Source organism: Juglans regia, chromosome 6 (assembly GCF_001411555.2).
Source record: "Juglans regia cultivar Chandler chromosome 6, Walnut 2.0, whole genome shotgun sequence".
Lineage (NCBI taxonomy): Eukaryota > Viridiplantae > Streptophyta > Magnoliopsida > Fagales > Juglandaceae > Juglans > Juglans regia.
In genome coordinates, this window is record NC_049906.1 from 38,133,635 (window position 1) to 38,158,447 (window position 24,813).

The 24,813-nt window shown below is 34.1% G+C and overlaps 5 protein-coding genes across 7 annotated transcripts; 2 read left to right on the top strand and 3 right to left on the bottom strand.

Moving 5' to 3' along the window:
* The first annotated feature begins 1,164 nt into the window (after window positions 1–1,164).
* LOC109011688 lies at window positions 1,165–5,047 on the top strand. Its single transcript, XM_035690942.1, has 8 exons — window positions 1,165–1,790; window positions 1,920–2,069; window positions 2,309–2,467; window positions 2,569–2,655; window positions 3,385–3,495; window positions 3,621–3,881; window positions 3,999–4,342; window positions 4,437–5,047. The coding sequence occupies exons 1-8, from the start codon at window positions 1,202–1,204 to the stop codon at window positions 5,043–5,045; spliced, it is 2,310 nt and encodes a 769-aa protein (XP_035546835.1). The 5' UTR covers window positions 1,165–1,201; the 3' UTR covers window positions 5,046–5,047.
* Window positions 5,048–7,457: 2,410 nt separating this feature from the next.
* On the bottom strand, window positions 7,458–7,925 carry LOC109008192. The gene has a single exon (XM_018988206.1). The coding sequence runs from the start codon at window positions 7,923–7,925 to the stop codon at window positions 7,458–7,460; it is 468 nt and encodes a 155-aa protein (XP_018843751.1).
* A 3,325-nt stretch (window positions 7,926–11,250) lies between these two features.
* Window positions 11,251–15,350, bottom strand: LOC108989309. Its single transcript, XM_035690940.1, has 8 exons — window positions 14,653–15,350; window positions 14,365–14,514; window positions 13,987–14,145; window positions 13,805–13,894; window positions 12,965–13,075; window positions 12,573–12,833; window positions 12,112–12,455; window positions 11,251–12,017 (listed from the first exon to the last, which is right to left on the bottom strand). Exons 1-8 carry the CDS (start codon window positions 15,287–15,289, stop codon window positions 11,409–11,411), a joined length of 2,361 nt encoding a protein of 786 aa, XP_035546833.1. The 5' UTR covers window positions 15,290–15,350; the 3' UTR covers window positions 11,251–11,408.
* A 2,101-nt stretch (window positions 15,351–17,451) lies between these two features.
* LOC109005535 lies at window positions 17,452–18,882 on the bottom strand. Of its 2 annotated transcripts, none has more exons than XM_035690963.1 (3): window positions 18,495–18,882; window positions 18,266–18,378; window positions 17,452–18,165 (listed from the first exon to the last, which is right to left on the bottom strand). In XM_035690963.1, exons 1-3 carry the CDS (start codon window positions 18,621–18,623, stop codon window positions 17,994–17,996), a joined length of 414 nt encoding a protein of 137 aa, XP_035546856.1. In that variant the 5' UTR covers window positions 18,624–18,882; the 3' UTR covers window positions 17,452–17,993. The 2 variants fall into 2 exon arrangements, with proteins under 2 accessions (XP_035546856.1, XP_035546855.1); XM_035690962.1 differs by having other exon boundaries at window positions 18,266–18,381; window positions 18,495–18,879.
* A 2,819-nt stretch (window positions 18,883–21,701) lies between these two features.
* Window positions 21,702–22,845, top strand: LOC109019825. 2 transcript variants are annotated; one of them, XM_035690966.1, is made up of 3 exons: window positions 21,702–22,086; window positions 22,204–22,316; window positions 22,417–22,845. In XM_035690966.1, the coding sequence occupies exons 1-3, from the start codon at window positions 21,958–21,960 to the stop codon at window positions 22,586–22,588; spliced, it is 414 nt and encodes a 137-aa protein (XP_035546859.1). In that variant the 5' UTR covers window positions 21,702–21,957; the 3' UTR covers window positions 22,589–22,845. The 2 variants fall into 2 exon arrangements, with proteins under 2 accessions (XP_035546859.1, XP_035546858.1); XM_035690965.1 differs by having other exon boundaries at window positions 21,703–22,086; window positions 22,201–22,316.
* The last annotated feature ends 1,968 nt before the right edge of the window (window positions 22,846–24,813 follow it).

Sequence of the window (24,813 nt, forward strand, 5' to 3'; positions counted from 1 at the left end):
ATTTTGTCATTCTTCAAGATAATAAAATCCTCTACAGCTTCATAGATATAGGCACATTATCAAATGTAACTTTTTATGTCGTGCGGTTGAGTTTCTTATTTTGTTTTATTTTTCTATCATTAATGTTTTTCACAACGTTAACTTGCATCATTATTTGTAGAGTAATATTACATGCAGTCACGGAATACGTAAGTACTGTACAATAATTTTTAAAAAGAGTGAGATCTTCTATTAACTTTTTTTTTTTTTTTTCACGTGGTCCCATATTTTATATATATATATATATATATATATATATATATATATATTGCCGAGAGCATCTCTTTAATTACACTGTTTTTATTTTACTTTTGCTTTTATCTGATTAGCTCTATCTCACTTTTGCTTTACAGATTGCGTGTTACAATTAAAGAACAAGGTGCCGCTCGCAGCCGAACACTTTGAATTGGTTTTTTCAAAGTAGATCATATATAGCCTGCTGGCCGCCCAGAACCTATTATACCAATATTCAGACTTCTATCTTGTCAATGATCTACTTCAATATTAATTCTCTCGTTTTATTCAGATTTCCTAACCAATCTATGCGTGACAGGTCATAATTATATATATATATATATATATATTGTTTATCAGAATTAATAGATCAAGTACTACCAAATTCGTGTAGATTTCCTTTTCATGAGGAACATACCAGGAAAGAAACGATTATAAGGACCCACACCCCCCAAAAAAGTGGAGAACATGTAAAGTAGGTTAAAGAAAGAAAAAAATAACCACATGCAGTACATGCAGTAGTAGTACTACCTTTGGCTTTAATGTTGTAGTCTTGTAGATCAGCTTTCTCTTTTAGAATATTTATTACATGATCTTCTTTGTTTCGACGTTCGATCCTAGCTTCTAAAGTACTGAGATCAACCACTTCTACTGTTAAAAGAATAAATTAAATCTTGAATATTGTTGTAAAAAGCAAGCATATTATATATAATATTATATGTGGGGTATGATTCATGCATACTGCAAGCTGTGACGACGTGCATGGAACATTCTTCGCTTGAGGTCCAAGCTGTGATCTTTTGGGGCCTATCCCAGATGATCATCAGGATGTGTATATATATATATATATGTATACATTTTATTATATATAGATTATAAGCGTTAATTGCACGTACGTAGTAGGAGGAGCTGACTATCTAGAAAATTAATGGATTCCAAAATAGTTGATCATCATGATCAGCATGAAACGAGTGATATTCATCCTCATGATCCTCATCATCATGAGCATTTGGAGCAGATCAAGGGTGAGTTGTTCAGATTGGCGATGAAGGCCGAATGGAAAAAAGTTGTGGAGAAATATACGAAAGAATTAGAGTCTGCTTACAACCTCAAGATCACGAGGTCAGGGGACACAGCATTACACATAGCTGTCTCCGATGGCCAAGAAGAAACAGTCGCAGATCTTTTAAAGTTAATGCAGTCTAATCATGCCAAGGAGGCTGTTAGAACTAAAAACGAGCGAGATAATACCCCTCTCCATACTGCTGCAGCAATGGGGAACCTGCCCATGTGTAAGCTCATAGCACAAGTTGATCCATCATTGGTGGGTGAACGTAATTGTGAAGGAGAGACTCCTTTTTTCTTGGCTGCCGTCCACGGTAAAAAGGAAGCCTTCCTTTATCTCCACAAAATCTGCGTTGATCAGGATGGCAAGCCGGACGATATTGGCTACACATATGCCAAGAGGGAGGATGGTGACACCATTCTTCACTGTGCCATTAATGGCGAGTGTTTTGGTGAGTGAATACTAATTAATTACTATATCTATTATATAGTAATTAACATGTATATATGTTTGATCGTTTTGAACTACATGTATATATATATATATATATATTATGTGATCATGTACGTACCGTGTACAGATTTGGCATTTCAAATAGTTCACTTGTATCCGGAGCTGGTTGACAGTGTGAATGAGCAAGGATTCTTCCCTCTCCATCTGCTAGCCACCAAGCCTTCTGCTTTCAGAAGCGGTAGCCACCTTGGACGATTCTACAAACTCATCTATCACTGTAAGTATCTTATGTCCATATATATCCATCCTTCCATCATTATATATTATTAACGTTACTCTTCTGATATATAATAATTAGTAGATAATCTTTATCGGTAACCGTATGTATGTACTCTATATATATATATATATATATATAGAGAGAGAGAGAGAGAGAGAGAGAGAGAGAGAGAGAGAGAGAGAGAGATCATAACAATTAACGTGCGTGTAATATTAATATTGTTGTTTAATTTGAAGCCATATTTATTGATGAGCTGAAGCCTGAACATGAATACGATGATCAGAGGCCACCGGCAATAATAAAGAGTCGTAAAGAGGAAAAGAATCCGAATTATCCAGAGAACTACAGGACATGCGTCAACTTCTTTCGATTGTTCTGGAAAATGGCTCATGTTGGTATGTGAAACGAGTATTTTTATTTTTATTTTGCATTCAAACATCACAATATTTGTGACAAGAATATCATGTCTAAATGATTTCTCTCCCCCTTCCCCCAGTTGTTCCTAGAACAAAGGATAGATCAAAGCCACCAGATGCAGAGAAAGGAAAAAATCAGTTAATTATAGCCCGTGGTAGTAATGCAGGTAAGCAACATTGGATACGATCTATTAAATATATGTGTTTCAAAGCAATTTATAAGCTGATCAATTGACCAATAAAAAATTTAAAGGACTCCTAGCTAGTACAATATAATAAAACTAGATTAGTAATACTAGCAACTAAATACAAACTCTAAATAGACAAGTCTTGTGCAAGTCTTTTGTAAAATAAGTCTCACTCTAAAAAGTAATTTTTTTACACTTTTTTAAAGTTGGGTCTTTTTCAATATAAAAGCTTGCACGAAATTTGTTTATTTGAAATTTGGACAAATCATTTCACATAAAAGATACCTCATATATATTAAGGCCTTATTTGATTACACAATTCAAACAAAATGAAATGAGATGTTTCGTTGAAAATTGAATAAAAAATTGTTATAATATAAATTTTTAATATTATTTTTATTTTAAAATTTGAAAAATTTGAATTGTTTATTTTATTTCACGTGGAAGTTTAAAAAAATTATAATGATTAAATGAAATAAGTAAGTTTGATTACAAAACCAGTCCTAAGTTGTTATCTGACACAATTATTTATTATTCATTTAAAGATTTTCAAAATATTTATACAGGCAACAATAAATACTATTAGAGCTAGCTAAGTACTTGATATGCCTATTTTGTTCCCGGTTCGGAGACCATGATCTTGATCCCAAGCCCTAGTCTTATACATTCCTAAGCACTGGTGCATAAATATTAATGCTTAAGCTACAGATCATCATGGAACTCGGGATCAACGACATCGGTTATTTCCAGCCAATTATGACACCTGCTTTGAATTTGTCAAGTTTGCATCCAAGGCGATGCTGATCATCCTTGGACTAGGTATGTATGCTAGCATGCAGCTGGTAGTTAATATATATATATATATATATATAATTTGTTTCTAATATATACATATATATATATATATATGGCATTTGTTTATGTTGTATGTTAATGATAATTAGGATCTAGCTCGATAAGAAAGATACATGATAAGAAACAAAAGCACAAATGGGCCGTTCAAGTCATGAACGAACTTCTAAAACATACCAAAACGTACGAGGATTGTTACACAGCCGGCGGGGCGGACCCGAATTTATTTGCTGCAGCAACGCTACCGACAATATCCAAACACGAAGATGATGATCATCAACTGGATACAAAGCCTTATAATGTTGATCACGAAGCTGGCGGCCAAGTCGGCTTTGACAATATTGGTGGAGAAAGTATATATCTATAATCCCAGCTTATTGATCCTATTAATTCCTAGTTCTTTCAGATTAATTACGTACATGCACTCATGATTTGGTATATACGTGCGTATGTTGGTGCATGGCATGCAGTGGACAAAAAAATTCATGAGCCGCCGAAGAATGAGTCTCCCATATTAATTGCAGCTAAAAATGGTGTCACTGAAATCGTGGATAAAATCCTAGAACTCTTTCCAGTTGCCATACACGACATGAATGTGGACAAGAAGAATATAGTGCTGTTGGCAGTGGAGAACAGGCAACCACATGTGTATAGATACTTGCATAAAAGAAATATCCTGGTTGACAGCGTGTTCCGGAAAGTGGATAAAGACGGGAACAGTGCCTTGCATCTTGCGGCAAAGCTTGGAGACTATAAGCCTTGGCTCATTCCCGGGGCTGCCTTACAAATGCAATGGGAAATCAAGTGGTATGAGGTACGTACGAGAGAGATCATCATCATCAGCTGAAGAATTCTTTTTAGATATATATTGATATGCGCTTATATACTGGATGCTTGGGTTGATGCAGTTTGTCAAGGATTCCATGCCAACCCATTTCTTCCCCCGTTGCAACAAGGCGGGCAGGACAGCAAAGGACGTGTTCACCGAAACCCATCAGGATCTAGTAAAAAACGGTGGTGAGTGGCTAACCAACACCTCTGAATCCTGCTCTGTCGTTGCTGCACTCATTGCCACTGTTGCCTTCGCGACGGCTTCCACAGTCCCCGGAGGCGTCAAGCAGGATAGTGGCACCCCGACGCTGGAAAACCAACCGCCATTTGACGTATTCGCTATCTCATCACTTGTTGCGCTTTGCTTCTCGGTCACTTCGGTGATAATGTTCCTTTCCATTTTAACATCAAGGTACCAAGAGAAAGATTTTGGGACAGACTTGCCGAGGAAGCTCTTGGTGGGTTTAACATCTCTGTTCGTCTCCATAGCTTCAATGTTGGTTTCATTCTGCGCTGGACATTTCTTTGTGCTAAAGGATAAGTTAAAATATGCGGCATTTCCAGTGTATGCAGTCACATGCCTGCCTGTAACTTTTTTTGCCGTAGCACAGTTTCCACTCTATTTTGATCTTATATGGGCCACCTTTAAGAATGTGCCACAACGTAGCTACAAGGTGGTTCTCTAAATAATTATATATATATATATATATATATATATATATATTTATATATATCCACTTCTTCCATATTTTTCCTTTTTTCGATTTCTTATAATCGAATTGAGTTATCCTTTGTTTGTCATATCATCCGTATGAAGGAATGATTAATTAATTAATGTTGTATTTTCATGCAATGTATCCTAGACGGTTTTTTACCATTAATGATGAAAGATGGTGATCTATTATATTAGCCAGTTCTCATGATGATAATCATCAAGTTCCTATTCTTCTTGTATGTTTTTTTTTTCATTTTTAATTAAGTAAATTCCATATCTTTGATTATCAGTTTTGGAAATTTCATGATCATTGGGCATCATGAAGAATAGGGTATCATTGGGCATCATGATCAATGTATCACATCAAATCACAACAGTTTATCATGAATTTATTTTAATGAGACCTTTTGTAGCTAAAATATTTCTCTAAATATTTGTGTGGGGAATGAATGCTATCCGAAAATCGTTTATATGGACAATGTGAAATAACCTAGGGTTCACATGATATCATGTTTATCTGATCTCTTCAAAACTATACAATCTAATTCAATCAAGCAATCGGAGATACTGTTGTGTAAGCTAATTCGCATGTATATAGAGTATTTTGGAAAGGTTACCAAAGTTGGTGTTTTATCAATGCTATATATATAGCTCCATTTTTTCCCATCTTTGATTTCGAGGTAATTAAGATATATAGCTAGTAAGGCTTGAATATTTGAAAGTCTAACGAGCATATAGCAAATAACTTTAAACTCCACATAAATTACAAATTACCCTTCCTTTAGTGGATAATTTTAGGGGTGCTACTTGCGTGGTGCAGGCCGGGGGCACCCCCTCCCCGCCCCCTACCCCACACCTACCCCACACCATGCGCATGGAGGTGGCGTTGAAATCGCACCCCACCCCGCCCCCCGCTCAACCCAGTGATTCATTGGGTCTATAATTTTTTTTTTTTGTCTAATTTTTTTTAGACTCAAATTATAATATAATATAATTATAAATTTTATTCGAAAAAAATATAAACTCTTTATAGTTGTATTTTGAATTGCCTTGACCTCCTAAATCAATATTTATATAGGAGTCCAAGAAAATACAATAGTCGTTCTTAAACAATGTAACAATGTGTGAGTTAATAGTAAGTCATACATTGTTTAAGAACGACTATTGTATTGCATTGGCCTCCTATATAAAGGTTGGCTTAGGAGGCCAAGATAATCCATTAACTTGAATTCAAGTTTTTAACAAATTGTATATATCTATATACAATATATTTATATAAATTATTTGTATAAATATAAAAAAAAATAATATTTTTTATTATAAATATGGGAGAATGCGAAACAGGGTGCAGGACAGGGCCCCGTTGGGATCAGTCTGCCCCCACCCCCGCTAGGGGTCCTTCATGAGGGGCGGGGCGGATGAGGGCGGGCGGACCCTCGCTTCCCACCCCTAGATAATTTATTAACTCAAAAGGACAAAAATATGGAATCGAATGTGGGACATCCCGCAATATCTTCTCGTCTTTTCAAAATTAAGCAGCTCATAACATCTCTCTCTCTCTCTCTCTCTCTCTCTCTCTATATATATATATATATAAATATAGCGTGCATGCATAAGGTATCCCATGATGATTCCATATGCATGCATTAATATTAGAAAAATACTATTTATACTTGCAAGTTATATTGAAAATATAACTTGATGTGTCAACTATTGAAAATAGTGAAGATTTTGAAATTTGAAATTTGAATGAAATGAAGTTATCACTCAATACCTATAATATTATGCATAAAATTGTGCATACTTGGCCTCGTTTATTTTCACAATTTTTCTCAAATAATCTTATTTAATTATTACAAATTTTTTAAATTTTAACACAAAATAAATTAAATAATTCAATATTTTCAAATTTTAAAATAAAAATAATATTAAAAATATATATTCTAATAATATTTTATTTAATATTAAACTTTTATTTCAATTCATCTCATATGCGAAAACAAACGAAACTATATGAACCATATTTATGGACTGCAAGCCTACAACATGATTATGAACCATATATATTTAGTTTCTTAAAAAACAATGTTGTTGTAGGCTTGATCTGAATCCACGCACACTAACACATGATCATTATAATGTTCTCATGAATCCCCCACGTACGTATGTACAGTTACAATGATCTCCCCCCCTCAATACGCCGTGTTCCACAAGTACTCCAAAACTAACCCTAGCCGCCGCATTGATTCATATAACCAACACCATGCATGCATACATGCATTAACCAAATTAATTATAATTTATTAATTAAACAAAATAACGAAACTAATGACCTTTTTTTTCTAATTATTATTAAGTTTTAACTAACTAACTAACTAACTAACTACATGCCGTCCGTCCTAGCTTGATCATCAATAGATTCAATATTATATACATCGGTGGAAGGAGGAGTGCGGGGCAACCTGGCGGTGAAGTCTCTGTACGGGAAGTCTTCGGAACGGGAGTCTTCTTCCTCGAAGTTGAGGGCGTAGCTGAGGGCGTCGTACTTGAAGTCGGCGGAGTGGCGCCTGGCGTGTTTTCGACCTGAGCCCATTCGAAATATGAAGTTCTTGCACCGGTGTTTGAGCTCGGGTATGTCGTGATGATGATCAGATCCGGCCTCCGGCCTGGACTTTGTCCACAATGAGTTGCTCCGGACGAGCCTCGGCTTCTTCTCGACGGAGCTCGTGACGGTGTCGCCTCGATGGTGGTGGGGGCTTTTGGGGAAGCAGAAAAGGGAGGACTTGAACTTTTGTTTGAAAGAGGGTGAGGAATTGTTGTGTTGGTGGTGATCGTCCTGAGGAGGATCCATAGGCCGTAGCTAGCCGATGTTGATTAATTTGTATTGTGGAGGTCTGTGCTGGGTTTGAATGTGTATATATAGAGAGAGAGAGACAGAGAGAGGAAGGAAATTAGGGAGAGATAGAGAGAAAAGGAGTCGCGGATGGAGCGGAGAGGGAGGAGGCCGTGTTTGTGTTTGTTTCAGTTACTTGGATTGTGGAGATCGAGGAGAGACGTGTGTGGGAGCGTGTTTTCATGCTTCTCGGATTTTAGATAATCTTTTAATCCATCACAACATATCCTAATTAGGGATATTTCCGTCTTTTATACATCCTAGTAATGTTTGTTTAAAATTTAATTTCTTCAGTTCCTCGTTGACTTGAAATAAATTATTGGTTAACTAATATGAAAATGATTCAAATAGTCTCTTTGACTAGTACGACTATGCTTAGTTTGAAAAAGAGAAGTATTACTTTTACAAAAAGATTTTGAAAATTTATAAATTGATAAGATTTCATATGATATTACACATAATTTTAAAATTATAATATAAAATTATTGTTTAGCTCTTTACTATAAGAGTAATGTTATATATAGTTGTAAAGTACGCAATCGCTTTGAAAAGAGTAGGGTCTATGATTAAAAAATTAATTTTTTCATGTGGGTCATGTATTTATTAACTTTTTTCAAAATAATTACACAACACTTGCACACTCTACGACTGCAAATATCATTTCTCTTACTATAAATAGATAGTCAATGTAACTAGTTAGTTAAAGTTTCTAATTCCTTCATTTTACTACATAGTTCACTTTACTCTTATGTATAAATACAAAACACTCTCTCTTATGTTATTTTTGAAGTCGAATATACAGAGGGTTTTCTTCCAATAATATATTTCTCTTCTCTTTAGTTTAAGATTGACTAAAGTTGTTTCATGGTATCAGAGCGGATACCTTATGGTTTCACTTTTGTCCAATACAAGAATCGTTGTTCACTTGCAAGAATCATTTTTTTCCACTGCAAGAATGGTTACATCAACCTCTGTTTCACTCAATGTTGAAGATTCTAGTCTGTATCACCTGCAAAACAGAGATTCGCTTGGTTCTATGTTAGTCTCTAATCTTCTTGCGGGAGAAAATTACAACAGTTGGTGTTCAATCCAAATCAGACTACTATTTGTTTACAAGAAATAAGGATGAGTAATTTGTGGCCTTATTGGTATATGTAGATGATATACTTCTAGCAAGTATTGATGTCTAGAAGTATTGATGTATTTGTTGTTCAGCATATTACATCTTCTTTAAGTACACACTTCAAATTAAAGGACTTAGGTCCTATTAAATATTGCTTAGGCATGGAGGTTGCTTGATCCAAAAAGGGCATTTCTCTATGTCAAAGAAAATATGCACTAGTATGAGAATGATTCAAATAGTCTTAGACTCTTAGGTAAGACTGCAAGTTTGCGCACTTATTTTGAAAAAGAGAAGTATTACAATCACAAAAAGATTTCACGAAAGTAAACCCACAAACTGACATGACTTTACATGACTTCAAACCATGTCAGTTTGTGTGTTTACTTTTGTGGAATATTTTGTGGCTAAAACATTTCTCTTTGAAAAAAATGGACAAGTATGAGACCTATATAAAAGGAGTAATGCTAGATACAGTCATAGGAAGTGCAAGCCCTGCATACTCCCTTTGAAAAAAAGTGGGGTCCACTATTAAAAAAAATAATTTTTTCGTATGGATCCCAAATTTATCTTTTTTCGAACAGTTCTCCACAAAGCACACACACCATTTAATTAACATGGCAAGACTTGATTTACTAGTGATTTTAATTTTTAGTTTTTTTTTTAACAAATCAAGTCTTACCATGTCAATTGCAAATCATGTGCCCGAAGTTTACAGATTGCATCTAGGCATTACTCTAACTTAACTTTAGTTAAAGAGTTCACCTTTTTATTTTGCATGAGCTCACATTGAATTAGCTATTTTCTTTTAATAAAAAATTATTAAAATGTTATTTGATCTTTAGTATACTTTACATAGAATTAGGTAGAGTTTTTCTTTGAGCAAGATTAGAGAACAAGAATAATGAGAGTCATTTTGCTATAGCTATAATGCATTGCTAAATTTAGAGAAATAAATATTGTAGCTCATATTCTCCAAGGAATAATTAATCTGATATGAGTAGGAATAAGAGAGTTTTAGTTAAATATTTAGCAAATTATATATTTAGCCCAACCCAAATGCCAATGAGATGAATATATTTGGATTTAGGAAAAAACTAGTTTGCCTCCTAATTATACCGCTCAATTTTATTTTATTTTTTTAACTTAGTGATTATAAGTGTATTGAGATTTTTTTTTTAATTTTTTTTTAAATATTTAAATATATTAAAAAATGTGAAAAAAATCAAAAAAATTTAAAAAATAACAAGCTGTCAACTTGAGCGGGCAGAATAGCCCGACTCTTGGATTTAATAGGGTTTCATTAGTGGGAGAAGCGTATCCAAAACTTCTTTTGGATTTTGAAACGGTCACATTTAATTGGGCTGCTTTGGAATAAGAGGATGATCCATTTTTTATAATGGGCTGAGTCTTAGCTATTTTACTGTGATAAATGGGCCTCTTAGATCCCTTGTGTTCTAATGTCACAACCGTCTCTTCCTCTCCAAAGCTATCTCTTGCACCGTTGTTGATTTTCCTTACTTTTTCAGAGATTTTCTAATCAGTATGTATACATAGAATTTTGAGTTTTAATAAAAAAAAAAAAAATTTATACTATAACACACAAATATTCAAGCCTTACTAGCTATATATCTTAATTACCTCGAAATCAACGATGGGAAAAAATGGAGCTATATATATAGCATTGATAAAACACCAACTTTGGTAACCTTTCCAAAGTACTATATATACATGCTAATTAGCTTACACAACAGTATCTCCGATTGCTTGATCGAATTAGATTGTATAGTTTTGAAGAGATCAGATAAACATGATATCATGTGAACCCTAGGTTATTTCACATTGTCCATATAAACGATTTTCGGATAGCATTCATACCCCACACAAATATTTAGAGAAATATTTTAACTACAAAAGATCTCATTAAAATAAATTCATGATAAACTGTTGTGATTTGATGTGATACATTGATCATGATGCCCAATGATACCCTATTCTTCATGATGCCCAATGATCATGAAATTTCCAAAACTGATAATCAAAGATATGGAATTTACTTAATTAAAAGGAAAAAAAAAAACATACAAGAAGAATAGGAACTTGATGATTATCATCATGAGAACTGGCTAATATAATAGATCACCATCTTTCATCATTAATGGTAAAAAACCGTCTAGGATACATTGCATGAAAAATACAACATTAATTAATTAATCATTCCTTCATACGGATGATATGTCATGCAAACAAAGGATACCTCAATTCGATTATAAGATATCGAAAAAAGGAAAAATATGGAAGAAGTGGATATATATAATTATTTAGAGAACCACCTTGTAGCTACGTTGTGGCACATTCTTAAAGGTGGCCCATATAAGATCAAAATAGAGTGGAAACTGTGCTACGGCAAAAAAAGTTACAGGCAGGCATGTGACTGCATACACTGGAAATGCCGCATATTTTAACTTATCCTTTAGCACAAAGAAATGTCCAGCGCAGAATGAAACCAACATTGAAGCTATGGAGACGAACAGAGATGTTAAACCCACCAAGAGCTTCCTCGGCAAGTCTGTCCCAAAATCTTTCTCTTGGTACCTTGATGTTAAAATGGAAAGGAACATTATCACCGAAGTGACCGAGAAGCAAAGCGCAACAAGTGATGAGATAGCGAATACGTCAAATGCCGGTTGGTTTTCAAGCGTCGGGGTGCCAGTATCCTGCTTGACACCTCCGGGGACTGTGGAAGCCGTCGCGAAGGCAACAGTGGCAATGAGTGCAGCAACGACAGAGCAGGATTCAGAGGTGTTGGTTAGCCACTCACCACCGTTTTTTACTAGTTCCTGATGGGTTTCGGTGAACACGTCCTTTGCTGTCTTGCCCGCCTTGTTGCAACGGGGGAAGAAATGGGTTGGCATGGAATCCTTGACAAACTGCATCAACCCAAGCATCCAGTATATAAGCGCATATCAATATATATATAAAAAGAATTCTTCAGCTGATGATGATGATCTCTCTCGTACGTACCTCATACCACTTGATTTCCCATTGCATTTGTAAGGCAGCCCCGGGAATGAGCCAAGGCTTATAGTCTCCAAGCTTTGCCGCAAGATGCAAGGCACTGTTCCCGTCTTTATCCACTTTCCGGAACACGCTGTCAACCAGGATATTTCTTTTATGCAAGTATCTATACACATGTGGTTGCCTGTTCTCCACTGCCAACAGCACTATATTCTTCTTGTCCACATTCATGTCGTGTATGGCAACTGGAAAGAGTTCTAGGATTTTATCCACGATTTCAGTGACACCATTTTTAGCTGCAATTAATATGGGAGACTCCTTCTTCGGCGGCTCATGAATTTTTTTGTCCACTGCATGCCATGCACCAACATACGCACGTATATACCAAATCATGAGTGCATGTACGTAATTAATCTGTAAGAACTAGGAATTAATAGGATCAATAAGCTGGGATTATAGATATATACTTTCTCCACCAATATTGTCAAAGCCGACTTGGCCGCCAGCTTCGTGATCAACATTATAAGGCTTTGTATCCAGTTGATGATCATCATCTTCGTGTTTGGATATTGTCGGTAGCGTTGCTGCAGCAAATAAATTCGGGTCCGCCCCGCCGGCTGTGTAACAATCCTCGTACGTTTTGGTATGTTTTAGAAGTTCGTTCATGACTTGAACGGCCCATTTGTGCTTTTGTTTCTTATCATGTATCTTTCTTATCGAGCTAGATCCTAATTATCATTAACATACAACATAAACAAATGCCATATATATAAATATATATATATATATATATATATTAGAAACAAATTTTATATATATATATATATATTAACTACCAGCTGCATGCTAGCATACATACCTAGTCCAAGGATGATCAGCATCGCCTTGGATGCAAACTTGACAAATTCAAAGCAGGTGTCATAATTGGTTGGAAATAACCGATGTCGTTGATCCCGAGTTCCATGATGATCTGTAGCTTAAGCATTAATATTTATGCACCAGTACTTAGGAATGTATAAGACTAGGGCTTGGGATCAAGATGGTCTCCGAACCGGGAACAAAATAGGCATATCAAGTACTTAGCTAGCTCTAATAGTATTTATTGTTGCCTGTATAAATATTTTGAAAATCTTTAAATGAATAATAAATAATTGTGTCAGATAACAACTTAGGACTGGTTGTGTAACAAACTATCTCATCTCATGTAATTATTATAATTTTTTTAAACTTTCATATAAAATAAAATAAAAAATTCAACTTTTTTAAATATCAAAATAAAAATAATATTAAAAATTTATATTATAACAATTTTTTATTCAATTTTTTCAACAAAACATCGATCTCATCTCATCTTTTCTGAATTGTGTAATCAAACAAGACCTTAATGTATATGAGGTATCTTTTATGAGAAATGATTTGTCTAAGTTTCAAATAAACAAATTTCGTGCAAGCTTTTATAATAAAGAAGACCCAACTTTAAAAAAGTATAAAAAAATTTACTTTTTAGAGTGAGACCTATTTTACAAAGGACTCGCATAAGATTTGTCTATTTGGAATTTGTACCTGATTGCTAGCATTACTAATCTTTTATTATATTGTACTAGCTAGGAGTCCTTTAAATGTTTTATTGGTCAATTGATGAGCTTATAAATTGCTTTCAAACACGTATATTTAATAGATCGTATCCAATGTTGCTTACCTGCATTACTACCACGGGCTATAATTAACTGATCATTTTTTCCTTTCTCTGCATCTGATGGCTTTGATCTATCCTTTGTTCTAGGAACAACTGGGGGGAGGGGGAGAGAAATCATTTAGACATGATATAAATATTGTGATGTTTGAATGCAAAATAAAAATAAAAATACTCGTTTCCCATACCAACATGAGCCATTTTCCAGAACAATCTAAAGAAGTTGACGCATGTCCTGTAGTTCTCTGGATAATTCGGATTCTTTTCCTCTTTACGACTCTTTATTATTGCCGGTGGACTCTGATCATCGTATTCTTGTTCAGGCTTCAGCTCATCAATAAATATGGCTTCAAATTAAACAACAATATTAATATTACACGCACGTTAATTGTTATGATCTCTCTCTCTCTCTCTCTATATATCTATATATATATAGAGAGAGAGAGAGAGAGTACATACATACGGTTACCGATAAAGATTATCTACTAATTATTATATATCAGAAGAGTAACGTTAATAATATATAATGATGGATGGATGGATATATATCGACATAAGATACTTACAGTGATAGATGAGTTTGTAGAATCGTCCAAGGTGGCTACCGCTTCTGAAAGCAGAAGGCTTGGTGGCTAGCAGATGGAGAGGGAAGAATCCTTGCTCATTCACACTGTCAACCAGCTCCGGATACAAGTGAACTATTTGAAATGCCAAATCTGTACACGGTACGTACATGATCACATAATATATATATATATATATACACACACACATGTAGTTCAAAATGATCAAACATATATACATGTTAATTACTATATAATAGATATATCAGTAATTAATTAGTATTCACTCACCAAAATACTCGCCATTAATGGCACAGTGAAGAATGGTATCACCATCCTCCCTCTTGGCATATGTGTAGCCAATATCGTCCGGCTTGCCATCCTGATCAACGCAGATTTTGTGGAGATAAAGGAAGGCTTCCTTTTTACCGTGGACGGCAGCCAAGAAAAAAGGAGTCTCTCCTTCACAATTACGTTCACCCACCAATGATGGATCAACTTGTGCTATGAGCTTACACATGGGCAGGTTCCCCATTGCTGCAGCAGTATGGAGAGGGGTATTATCTCGCTCGTTTTTAGTTCTAACAGCCTCCTTGGCATGATTAGACTGCATTAACTTTAAAAGATCTGCGACTGTTTCTTCTTGGCCATCGGAGACAGCTATGTGTAATGCTGTGTCCCCTGACCTCGTGATCTTGAGGTTGTAAACAGACTCTAATTCTTTCGTATATTTCTCCACAACTTTTTTCCATTCGGCCTTCATCGCCAATCTGAACAACTCGCCCTTGATCTGCTCCAAATGCTCATATAATTTGTGTGATTCGTCCGGAGTAGTAGTAGTACTCTTTTGATCCAGACGATCATGATGAGGAGGATCATGAGGATGAATATCACTCGTTTCATGCTGATCAACTATTTTGGAATCCATTAATTTTCTAGATAGTCAGCTCCTCCTACTACGTACGTGCAATTAACGCTTATAATCTATATATAATAAAATGTATACATATATATATATATATACACATCCCGATGATCATCTGGGATAGGCCCCAAAAGATCACAGCTTGGACCTCAAGCGAAGAATGTTCCATGCACGTCGTCACAGCTTGCAGTATGCATGAATCATACCCCACATATAATATTATATATAATATGCTTGCTTTTTACAACAATATTCAAGATTTAATTTATTCTTTTAACAGTAGAAGTGGTTGATCTCAGTACTTTAGAAGCTAGGATCGAACGTCGAAACAAAGAAGATCATGTAATAAATATTCTAAAAGAGAAAGCTGATCTACAAGACTACAACATTAAAGCCAAAGGTAGTACTACTACTGCATGTGGTTATTTTTTTCTTTCTTTAACCTACTTTACATGTTCTCCTCTTTTTTGGGGGGTGTGGGTCCTTATAATCGTTTCTTTCCTGGTATGTTCCTCATGAGAAGGAAATCTACACGAATTTGGTAGTACTTGATCTATTAATTCTGATAAACAATATATATATATATATATATAATTATGACCTGTCACGCATAAGATTGGTTAGGAAATCTGAATAAAACGAGAGAATTAATATTGAAGTAGATCATTGACAAGATAGAAGTATGAATTAATATTGGTATAATAGGTTCTGGGCGGCCAGCAGGCTATATATGATCTACTTTGAAAAAACCAATTCAGAGTGTTCGGCTGCGAGCGGCACCTTGTTCTTTAATTGTAACACGCAATCTGTAAAGCAAAAGTGAGATAGAGCTAATCAGATAAAAGCAAAAGTAAAATAAAAACAGTGTAATTAAAGAGATGCTCTCGGGAATATATATATATATATATATAATATAGGACCACATGAAAAAAAAAAAAAAAAAAATTTAATAAAATATTTTATTCTTTTTAAAAATGATTATACAATACTTATGTACTTGTGATTGTATCTAACATTACTCTACAAATAATGATGCAAGTTAACGTTGTGAAAAACATTAATGATAGAAAAATAAAACAAAATAAGAAACTCAACCGCACGACATAAAAAGTTACATTTGATAATGTGCCTATATCTATGAAGCTGTAGAGGATTTTATTATCTTGAAGAATGATAAAATACATTTTGAGACGAAATACACTATTCGAGACGACCATATTGTTCATAACAAACATATACATAGGATTGGATAGCAAAAAACTTTAATTTCACAACTACTGGGTTATTCGTTTGAGCAAACTCTTTGTATGATGTTCGTTCAAGCAAACTCTCTACCTGAGTTTTTCTCAAGTCACAACTAAGGTCAAAAAGTTTTCTCGAGGTTGTTGCCCCCTGACCCCCACATATTGGCCCAAGCCTTATTGAAACTCCACCAAAAAATAGTGACGAAACCTTGTCAGGCCGAGTCATCAAATCAGGCCTTCATAAGAATAAATTAGGCTCCACAAACCCAACAGTTAAAACCCCAAAATGTAATATTGTTATGTTCTCAGCTAATATATACACCATAAGAAAAAAAATTATTTGTAACGAGTTATTTGTAATGAAAACGATTATTTATTATGAGAATGTACTGATTTTGATAGAAATTTGTCATTTTCGACATAAATAACTAGCTACATATAAGCATTTTTCTTGTAGTGATAGTTATGTACTTAAAACTAGAAGTTTGTAAGGTAATCCATATTGCCATGATCTGTCACACACACACACACACACATATATATATATATATATATATATATATATATTTTTTTTTTTTCCAAATAAAAGGATAGGAGTGGTTAATTGGAGTTGGCTTTCTTAGTTGGTATGATTATAGTAACACTCTATCAAGCGAACATGAGGTCTTGTGACTTTGATGGGGCCTAGATAACAGAAAGTCATAGACGCTCCCTCAAGTCAAGTTTGAGCCATAGTTTAGACCTTAATCTTATGAGGGCTGCTAGATACACAAATGAATCTCATAAAGGGATCACATACACTGATGTGGCACACTGTCAATGTGCCACATTTCCCTTCTTTTTTTTTTCTTCTCTCTCTCTCTCTCTCTCTCTCTCTCCCCTTCTCTCCCTCCCCCATTTCCCCTCCTCCCCCTTTCCCTCCTTGCCAGCGTTGTCTGTCCCCCCGGGATGGTTCCCGACCACCAAAGCCAATGGACAGCGGCTATCAACCATGCAAGCCATGCAAGAAACGTGCACCAACATGCACGACAAGCTCTTCTTGTCCCCTCTGGCGGTTGCTACTTGGACCGCCAAAACATTCTATCGGCTCAGAGGTGAATCCTGACCACCACGGCCAACTAACGGCGGCCGTCGACCACACACACAATGTACGAAATGTGCACCAATGTGCACTGCACTACCGTGAGCTTCACGTCAGCGGTGCTGCTCGGACCGCTAGCGTCTTTTGCCCACCCTGAGGTGGTCCCTGACCACCTTGGTTGGCACGGAGAGAGGGCGTGGGGAGAGGACAAGGGTGGCAGGCACAGTGAGACTATATCTATTTTCCTATTCTCTCTGCTCTCTAGCCATATATACAAATTAAGAAATAACAAAGGATTAATATGAGACTATATCTATTTCAGTATTTCCATTCCTTAACAAGCCCAATGAGCATAGCTCTCTAGTCATGGCAAACAAGCATCTCACAGGCAAAATGCATTATTTTCTTGGTCCGAGGTCGAGGGTATCCAGCTCAGCTTGACCCAACTGAACCTCTCTGAGCCACTCTGTTTTGAACTCAACGCCTCTGTGTGCGACTTTCCAAGGAACATGGAGCTGGCCTCCACATACCTCGAGCAGTCTTTGGTGTTACTCCTACATCCAATTATGGGAAACCCACATAAATAATCAAGAGAATTGAATCTAAAACAGATAGGTACATGGAGACTGGAACCACAGAGAGGGATATCCTTACCTTTTGGTTTCTGAGTTTCTATTTCCTCTCAACCTCTCATCCAACCTCTCTTTGGCTTCTCTTGCTGCTCCTCCCAATTCCTCATCCTTGTATGCTGGGTCAAATACACTTCTCTGCTGTTTTTTTATTCAAATTTAAACAATTTCAGCTACATAAAGAAAGAAGTAGAAAGAAAAATAATTTTCTGTGGAAGATTTAAGAGTGAAAGAGAGATCAGAAGGGTACCCACCAAAGAAGGGGTAGTATAGGTATGATGCTTTTCATGGCTGCTTGTGTATAAACAGAGAGGTGACCGCCTTGTGCCTCCATGGATCCGTCTCCTTCGGGCAGATTCCACTCCGGGAAGCATTCCGGCCATATTTCTGTGCCTCCAAACGAGAAAGATGATAACTTGGAAGGACAGTTTGGTTGAACACCAGCTATAGAAGAAGAAAAATTAAGAGATTGAACAATCTTTGAACTGTAGGTTTCTTAAGGTTTTTATTATATCACGTTTTCAAGGATCCAAAGTCAAAAGTCGGAAAAAATAAAAGAAGAAAAGAAGAGGAAGGAGGCAAGGAAGCTTCAATGAAACTCATCAACGGCCGACCAATATTCCAAGGATGGTTCTCCGTCCACCGCTCCCAATTACAACTACTGCTAAAGTTATAGTTAGTGTAATTATTATTTTCAATATTATTAAAAATATTTTTTTAATCTTTAAGTAAAAAAATAAAATAAAAAATTTCAACAGTAACATCGAACTGTAAGAATTAATAATGAAAATATCATTTTCTTGATTTCTGTTAGTTACTTTCATATGTTTTTTTTAATATATATTTTTTAACACTTTTAAATATATTTTTAAAAAAATTCATAATATTATTAAAAAATATTTTCTTAATTACAAAGTAAAAACAAAAACAAAAATATAAAACAAAAAACAAAAAAAAGTGCAAGCGGTAGCTCTCACTGGAGCTGGAAGCGGGATGATTAGCATTTTCCATATTCCAATTGACCAACACTTGTTATTAACAATATTCTTTCTTCTTAATTTTTCCTCTTTTAAAAGAGAACTACTTAATATAATAAATCTATAAATTGATATAATTTTATGAAATATATTAGATCTATTTTATAATAAAAAAAATATTATAATCTGACATATCATAGCAAGCCATATCAATTTATAGTTTTATTTTTATGTAATCTTTTTATGACTAAAATATTTTTATTTTAAAAAATAAAATATTTATTTTATTTTTTAAGAAGGAAATAAAAAGTTGTTTGAGAATCGAACTAAGTGATTGTTTGAACATTCAACTTGTCAATATCCATTAACACTTAATTTATATTATATAGAGAATTGCTACGTTAACAAATAAATTTTATAAAAATAAATTTATAAATTGATATGATTTTAACTGATATATTAATTTTATTTTATAATAAAAATAATTATTCAATCTGATATATCATATCAAAATAAATTAATTTATAAATTTAATTTTATGAAAACTCTTTATAACTAAAACGTTTCTCTATCTTAACACATGCTTTTGTCTATGGAATATAAGTATTAATAAATTTTTATTCTTCTTTTCCTCCTTGTCATACGAAACTTCTTTAAATCTTATTAGAAAGCTCACTAAATGGCTTGTCTTATTAAAGAGTTTTTCTACTTAGTAATCCTACACCACATACATATTAAAGAAAAAAATTAAAAGGATAAAAAATAAAAAGGGATATGTGGTGTAGTGCTGAATTGAATTTTTTTTTTTTTTTTTATTAAAACTCAAAATTCTATGTATACATACTGATTAGAAAATCTCTGAAAAAGTAAGGAAAATCAACAACGGTGCAAGAGATAGCTTTGGAGAGGAAGAGACGGTTGTGACATTAGAACACAAGGGATCTAAGAGGCCCATTTATCACAGTAAAATAGCTAAGACTCAGCCCATTATAAAAAATGGATCATCCTCTTATTCCAAAGCAGCCCAATTAAATGTGACCGTTTCAAAATCCAAAAGAAGTTCTGGATACGCTTCTCCCACTAATGAAACCCTATTAAATCCAAGAGTCGGGCTATTTTGTCACTCTGTCCACTTAAGTTGATAGCTTGTTATTTTTTGAATTTTTTTAAATTTTTTTCACATTTTTTAATATATTTAAATATTTAAAAAAAATTAAAAAAAATCTCAATACATTTAAAATCACTAAGTTAAAAATAAAATAAAATTGAGCGGTATAATTAAGAGGCAAACTAGTTTTTTCCTAAATCCAAATATATTCATCTCATTGGCATTTGGGTTGGGCTAAATATATAATTTGCTAAATATTTAACAAAAACTCTCTTATTCCTACTCATATCAGATTAATTATTCCTTAGAGAAAATGAATATGAGCTACAATATTTAATTTTTTTCTTTAATATGTATGTGGTGTAGGATTACTAAGTAGAAAAACTCTTTAATAAGACAAACCATTTAGTGAGCTTTCTAATAAGATTTAAAGAAGTTTCATATGACAAGGAGGAAAAGAAGAATAAACATTTATTAATACTTATATTCCATAGACAAAAGCATGTGTTAAGATAGAGAAACGTTTTAGTTATAAAGAGTTTTCATAAAATTAAATTTATAAATTTATTTATTTTGATATGATATATCAGATTGAATAATTATTTTTATTATAAAATAAAATTAATATATCAGTTAAAATCATATCAATTTATAAATTTATTTTTATAAAATTTATTTGTTAACGTAGCAATTCTCTATATAATATAAATTAAGTGTTAATGGATATTGACAAGTTGAATGTTCAAACAATCACTTAGTTCGATTCTCAAACAACTTTTTATTTCCTTCTAATTTTAGTCATAAAAAGATTACATAAAAATAAACCTATAAATTGATATGGCTTGCTGTGATATGTCAGATTATAATATTTTTTTTATTATAAAATAGATCTAATATATTTCATAAAATTATATCAATTTATAGATTTATTATATTAAGTAGTTCTCTTTTAAAAGAGGAAAAATTAAGAAGAAAGAATATTGTTAATAACAAGTGTTGGTCAATTGGAATATGGAAAATGCTAATCATCCCGCTTCCAGCTCCAGTGAGAGCTACCGCTTGCACTTTTTTTTGTTTTATATTTTTGTTTTTGTTTTTACTTTGTAATTAAGAAAATATTTTTTAATAATATTATGAATTTTTTTAAAAATATATTTAAAAGTGTTAAAAAATATATATTAAAAAAAACATATGAAAGTAACTAACAGAAATCAAGAAAATGATATTCTCATTATTAATTCTTACAGTTCGATGTTACTGTTGAAATTTTTTATTTTATTTTTTTACTTAAAGATTAAAAAAATATTTTTAATAATATTGAAAATAATAATTACACTAACTATAACTTTAGCAGTAGTTGTAATTGGGAGCGGTGGACGGAGAACCATCCTTGGAATATTGGTCGGCCGTTGATGAGTTTCATTGAAGCTTCCTTGCCTCCTTCCTCTTCTTTTCTTCTTTTATTTTTTCCGACTTTTGACTTTGGATCCTTGAAAACGTGATATAATAAAAACCTTAAGAAACCTACAGTTCAAAGATTGTTCAATCTCTTAATTTTTCTTCTTCTATAGCTGGTGTTCAACCAAACTGTCCTTCCAAGTTATCATCTTTCTCGTTTGGAGGCACAGAAATATGGCCGGAATGCTTCCCGGAGTGGAATCTGCCCGAAGGAGACGGATCCATGGAGGCACAAGGCGGTCACCTCTCTGTTTATACACAAGCAGCCATGAAAAGCATCATACCTATACTACACCTTCTTTGGTGGGTACCCTTCTGATCTCTCTTTCACTCTTTAATCTTCCACAGAAAATTCATTTTTCTTTCTACTTCTTTCTTTATGTAGCTGAAATTGTTTAAATTTGAATAAAAAAACAGCAGAGAAGTGTATTTGACCCAGCATACAAGGATGAGGAATTGGGAGGAGCAGCAAGAGAAGCCAAAGAGAGGTTGGATGAGAGGTTGAGAGGAAATAGAAACTCAGAAACCAAAAGGTAAGGATATCCCTCTCTGTGGTTCCAGTCTCCATGTACCTATCTGTTTTAGATTCAATTCTCTTGATTATTTATGTGGGTTTCCCATAATTGGATGTAGGAGTAACACCAAAGACTGCTCGAGGTATGTGGAGGCCAGCTCCATGTTCCTTGGAAAGTCGCACACAGAGGCGTTGAGTTCAAAACAGAGTGGCTCAGAGAGGTTCAGTTGGGTCAAGCTGAGCTGGATACCCTCGACCTCGGACCAAGAAAATAATGCATTTTGCCTGTGAGATGCTTGTTTGCCATGACTAGAGAGCTATGCTCATTGGGCTTGTTAAGGAATGGAAATACTGAAATAGATATAGTCTCATATTAATCCTTTGTTATTTCTTAATTTGTATATATGGCTAGAGAGCAGAGAACTAGTACTCTCAACTTGTTGTGATGTTTGATCTCGGAAAATTCAACTATTTTTGTTGAAGATCCAATATAATACAGTGCTCTATTGGGCTTGAAGTTGAAAATGGGAAAATTGGTCTTTAGCTTCTGTTATTCTTGTATGAATTAATTCTATATATCGTTGAATCTTATTGGAATTTGAAACCCTGATCTTTAGCTCTGTTAAGATTATAAACTGAAGCCTTTTTATTTCTCAAAACTTACTTTTTACAATGAAAGGATTGACATTTAAATAGATACATGGAGCTAAGCTAAGTGTGGAAACAAATAAATGTATGGAAAGAATTGATATTTACAAATCAATGACTAATTCCTAAAATCATGGTGTTGATGCCTTTGCTGATTTTGTGCAAATTAGGATCCTGTCAATAAGCTCAAAATATCAAATGAAATCCTACAGTTTTCCATATTTGGTTCTGCAACTAGTACCTGTACAAGACATCAATCACACAATCTTCAATAATCATCAATCACACGAGCATTTCTTTGAGAAAAAAAAAAAAAAATTGATTCTACTCGCTAGAAACATGCTGATGAGTTTCAACACATTCCCTTTTTCGGAGGGTGAAGTTGGTTAGGAATCTTGAACATTAATTTGATGATCTAGAAGAGAGTAATTCTGGGAATGATCTTGAACTAGACCAAGCTTGTGGTAGATTCAATTTCAGAATTAAAAGGTTTCTGAAGAGCCTAGAAGGGATTGTGCATGATTTGGCAGTGCACTATAGTCTCTACGAATTAACCCTTCCAGCTAAAGCGGTATCAAGTTTTGCTCTATATACAAATTGCCCAGTCCTTTGCAGCAGGACGTGTAGAAACTAGAAAGAAAGAGGTAAAAAAAAGGGTTGTATCATATGAAAGATTAACGTGATTTGTCTCAGAAATTGTGGCAGAAGTTGGTGGTGATCGCCCAAGTTATATTACATATTGTCAGTTACTTTCTGAATCAGTGAACAGTGATGGAGCAAAGCTAGCTTCTCTGCACAATGGTGAAGTGAGCTCCAGCAGTGGGGAGGGACACAAAATTCAAACTTAAGCAAGCCACCCTGCATAAACCTGACGTGAGCTCCAGCAATGCAGGTTTTGTCCACTTTCTCTTTTACCAAACAAAGATTGTTTTGCCGGTAAATCTCAAGGAAAAGAAAGCGATAAATAAATAGATATCATACACAGCACACAACCATTGGAGTCCTCCCAAAACCTTTGTCTCGACCTGATCATCACATAATTCAGCCTCAATGTCCACTTCTTATGAGGTAAGATACTGCAATGAGCTGTGAGATTTCCTACTCATCAGTACTTTACACAACCCAATAAAACAAAACATTTCTATCATGCTGGGGCTTCTGGACATATATGAACCATAACGGAGAAAGGATGAAAGGACTCTACTGTTCTATTAATTAAGTCGGTAGTATAGCATTAATCAGTAGTGTCATGTTCAGCTGAGATGATATTGCATATTATAGTCTGTAATCCAAAAGCTAAAAGCTTAAGGTTATGTATAATATACTGTGATACACTTTAATCTAGAACTTTAAATTCATAGGTTTGGGGTCCAATTGTACCATTTTATTCATTTTTTTCTCGTATTATATTAAATTATTTATTTATTATTTATTGTATACATACATACATACATATATATACATACAAATATATTACTATAGAGATCAGTAACTGAAGCTCTTCTGATATGACATGTTTCACAGAAGCTAAAACTAATTAAATTGAAAAAACAAAAAAAAACACCTACAAGGGATGAATTGGTATTCTAAGGCTTTTATTTTTATTTTTTTCGCAAATAGAAGTTCTAGAGAAGTAAATACCGAGCAACACAATCCACAAAAATATACCATATCAAAAGTACTCTTTTTTAACGACAAGCAAAGCTGTTGAACAATTTTTCAAAGGGTACTGCTGCAGGAATCACACAAAAACAATCTCATAAGTTGACGTGACTTCATCTGATCTATTAGATTTACTTTACAATAAAAGTAATTTTACAATCTAATGAATCACATTAAATCACGTCAACTTATGATATTACTTTTGT

Excerpts from the sequence above, each read along its gene's own strand:
- LOC109011688 (XM_035690942.1), top strand. The coding sequence starts at position 1,202 with ATGGATTCCAAAATAGTTGATCATCATGATCAGCATGAAACGAGTGAT. Across the intron at positions 2,656-3,384 it reads AGCCCGTGGTAGTAATGCAG|ATCATCATGGAACTCGGGAT; the intron begins GTAAGCAACATT and ends CTTAAGCTACAG. Across the intron at positions 3,882-3,998 it reads TGACAATATTGGTGGAGAAA|TGGACAAAAAAATTCATGAG; the intron begins GTATATATCTAT and ends CATGGCATGCAG.
- LOC109008192 (XM_018988206.1), bottom strand. The coding sequence starts at position 7,925 with ATGGATCCTCCTCAGGACGATCACCACCAACACAACAATTCCTCACCC.
- LOC109005535 (XM_035690962.1), bottom strand. The coding sequence starts at position 18,623 with ATGGCCGGAATGCTTCCCGGAGTGGAATCTGCCCGAAGGAGACGGATC. Across the intron at positions 18,382-18,494 it reads CCTATACTACCCCTTCTTTG|CAGAGAAGTGTATTTGACCC; the intron begins GTGGGTACCCTT and ends ATAAAAAAACAG. Across the intron at positions 18,166-18,265 it reads AGAAACTCAGAAACCAAAAG|GAGTAACACCAAAGACTGCT; the intron begins GTAAGGATATCC and ends AATTGGATGTAG.
- LOC109019825 (XM_035690965.1), top strand. The coding sequence starts at position 21,958 with ATGGCCGGAATGCTTCCCGGAGTGGAATCTGCCCGAAGGAGACGGATC. Across the intron at positions 22,087-22,200 it reads CCTATACTACACCTTCTTTG|CAGAGAAGTGTATTTGACCC; the intron begins GTGGGTACCCTT and ends ATAAAAAAACAG. Across the intron at positions 22,317-22,416 it reads AGAAACTCAGAAACCAAAAG|GAGTAACACCAAAGACTGCT; the intron begins GTAAGGATATCC and ends AATTGGATGTAG.
- LOC108989309 (XM_035690940.1), bottom strand. The coding sequence starts at position 15,289 with ATGGATTCCAAAATAGTTGATCAGCATGAAACGAGTGATATTCATCCT. Across the intron at positions 13,895-13,986 it reads CTGGAAAATGGCTCATGTTG|TTGTTCCTAGAACAAAGGAT; the intron begins GTATGGGAAACG and ends CCCTCCCCCCAG. Across the intron at positions 12,018-12,111 it reads GGGAAATCAAGTGGTATGAG|TTTGTCAAGGATTCCATGCC; the intron begins GTACGTACGAGA and ends GGGTTGATGCAG.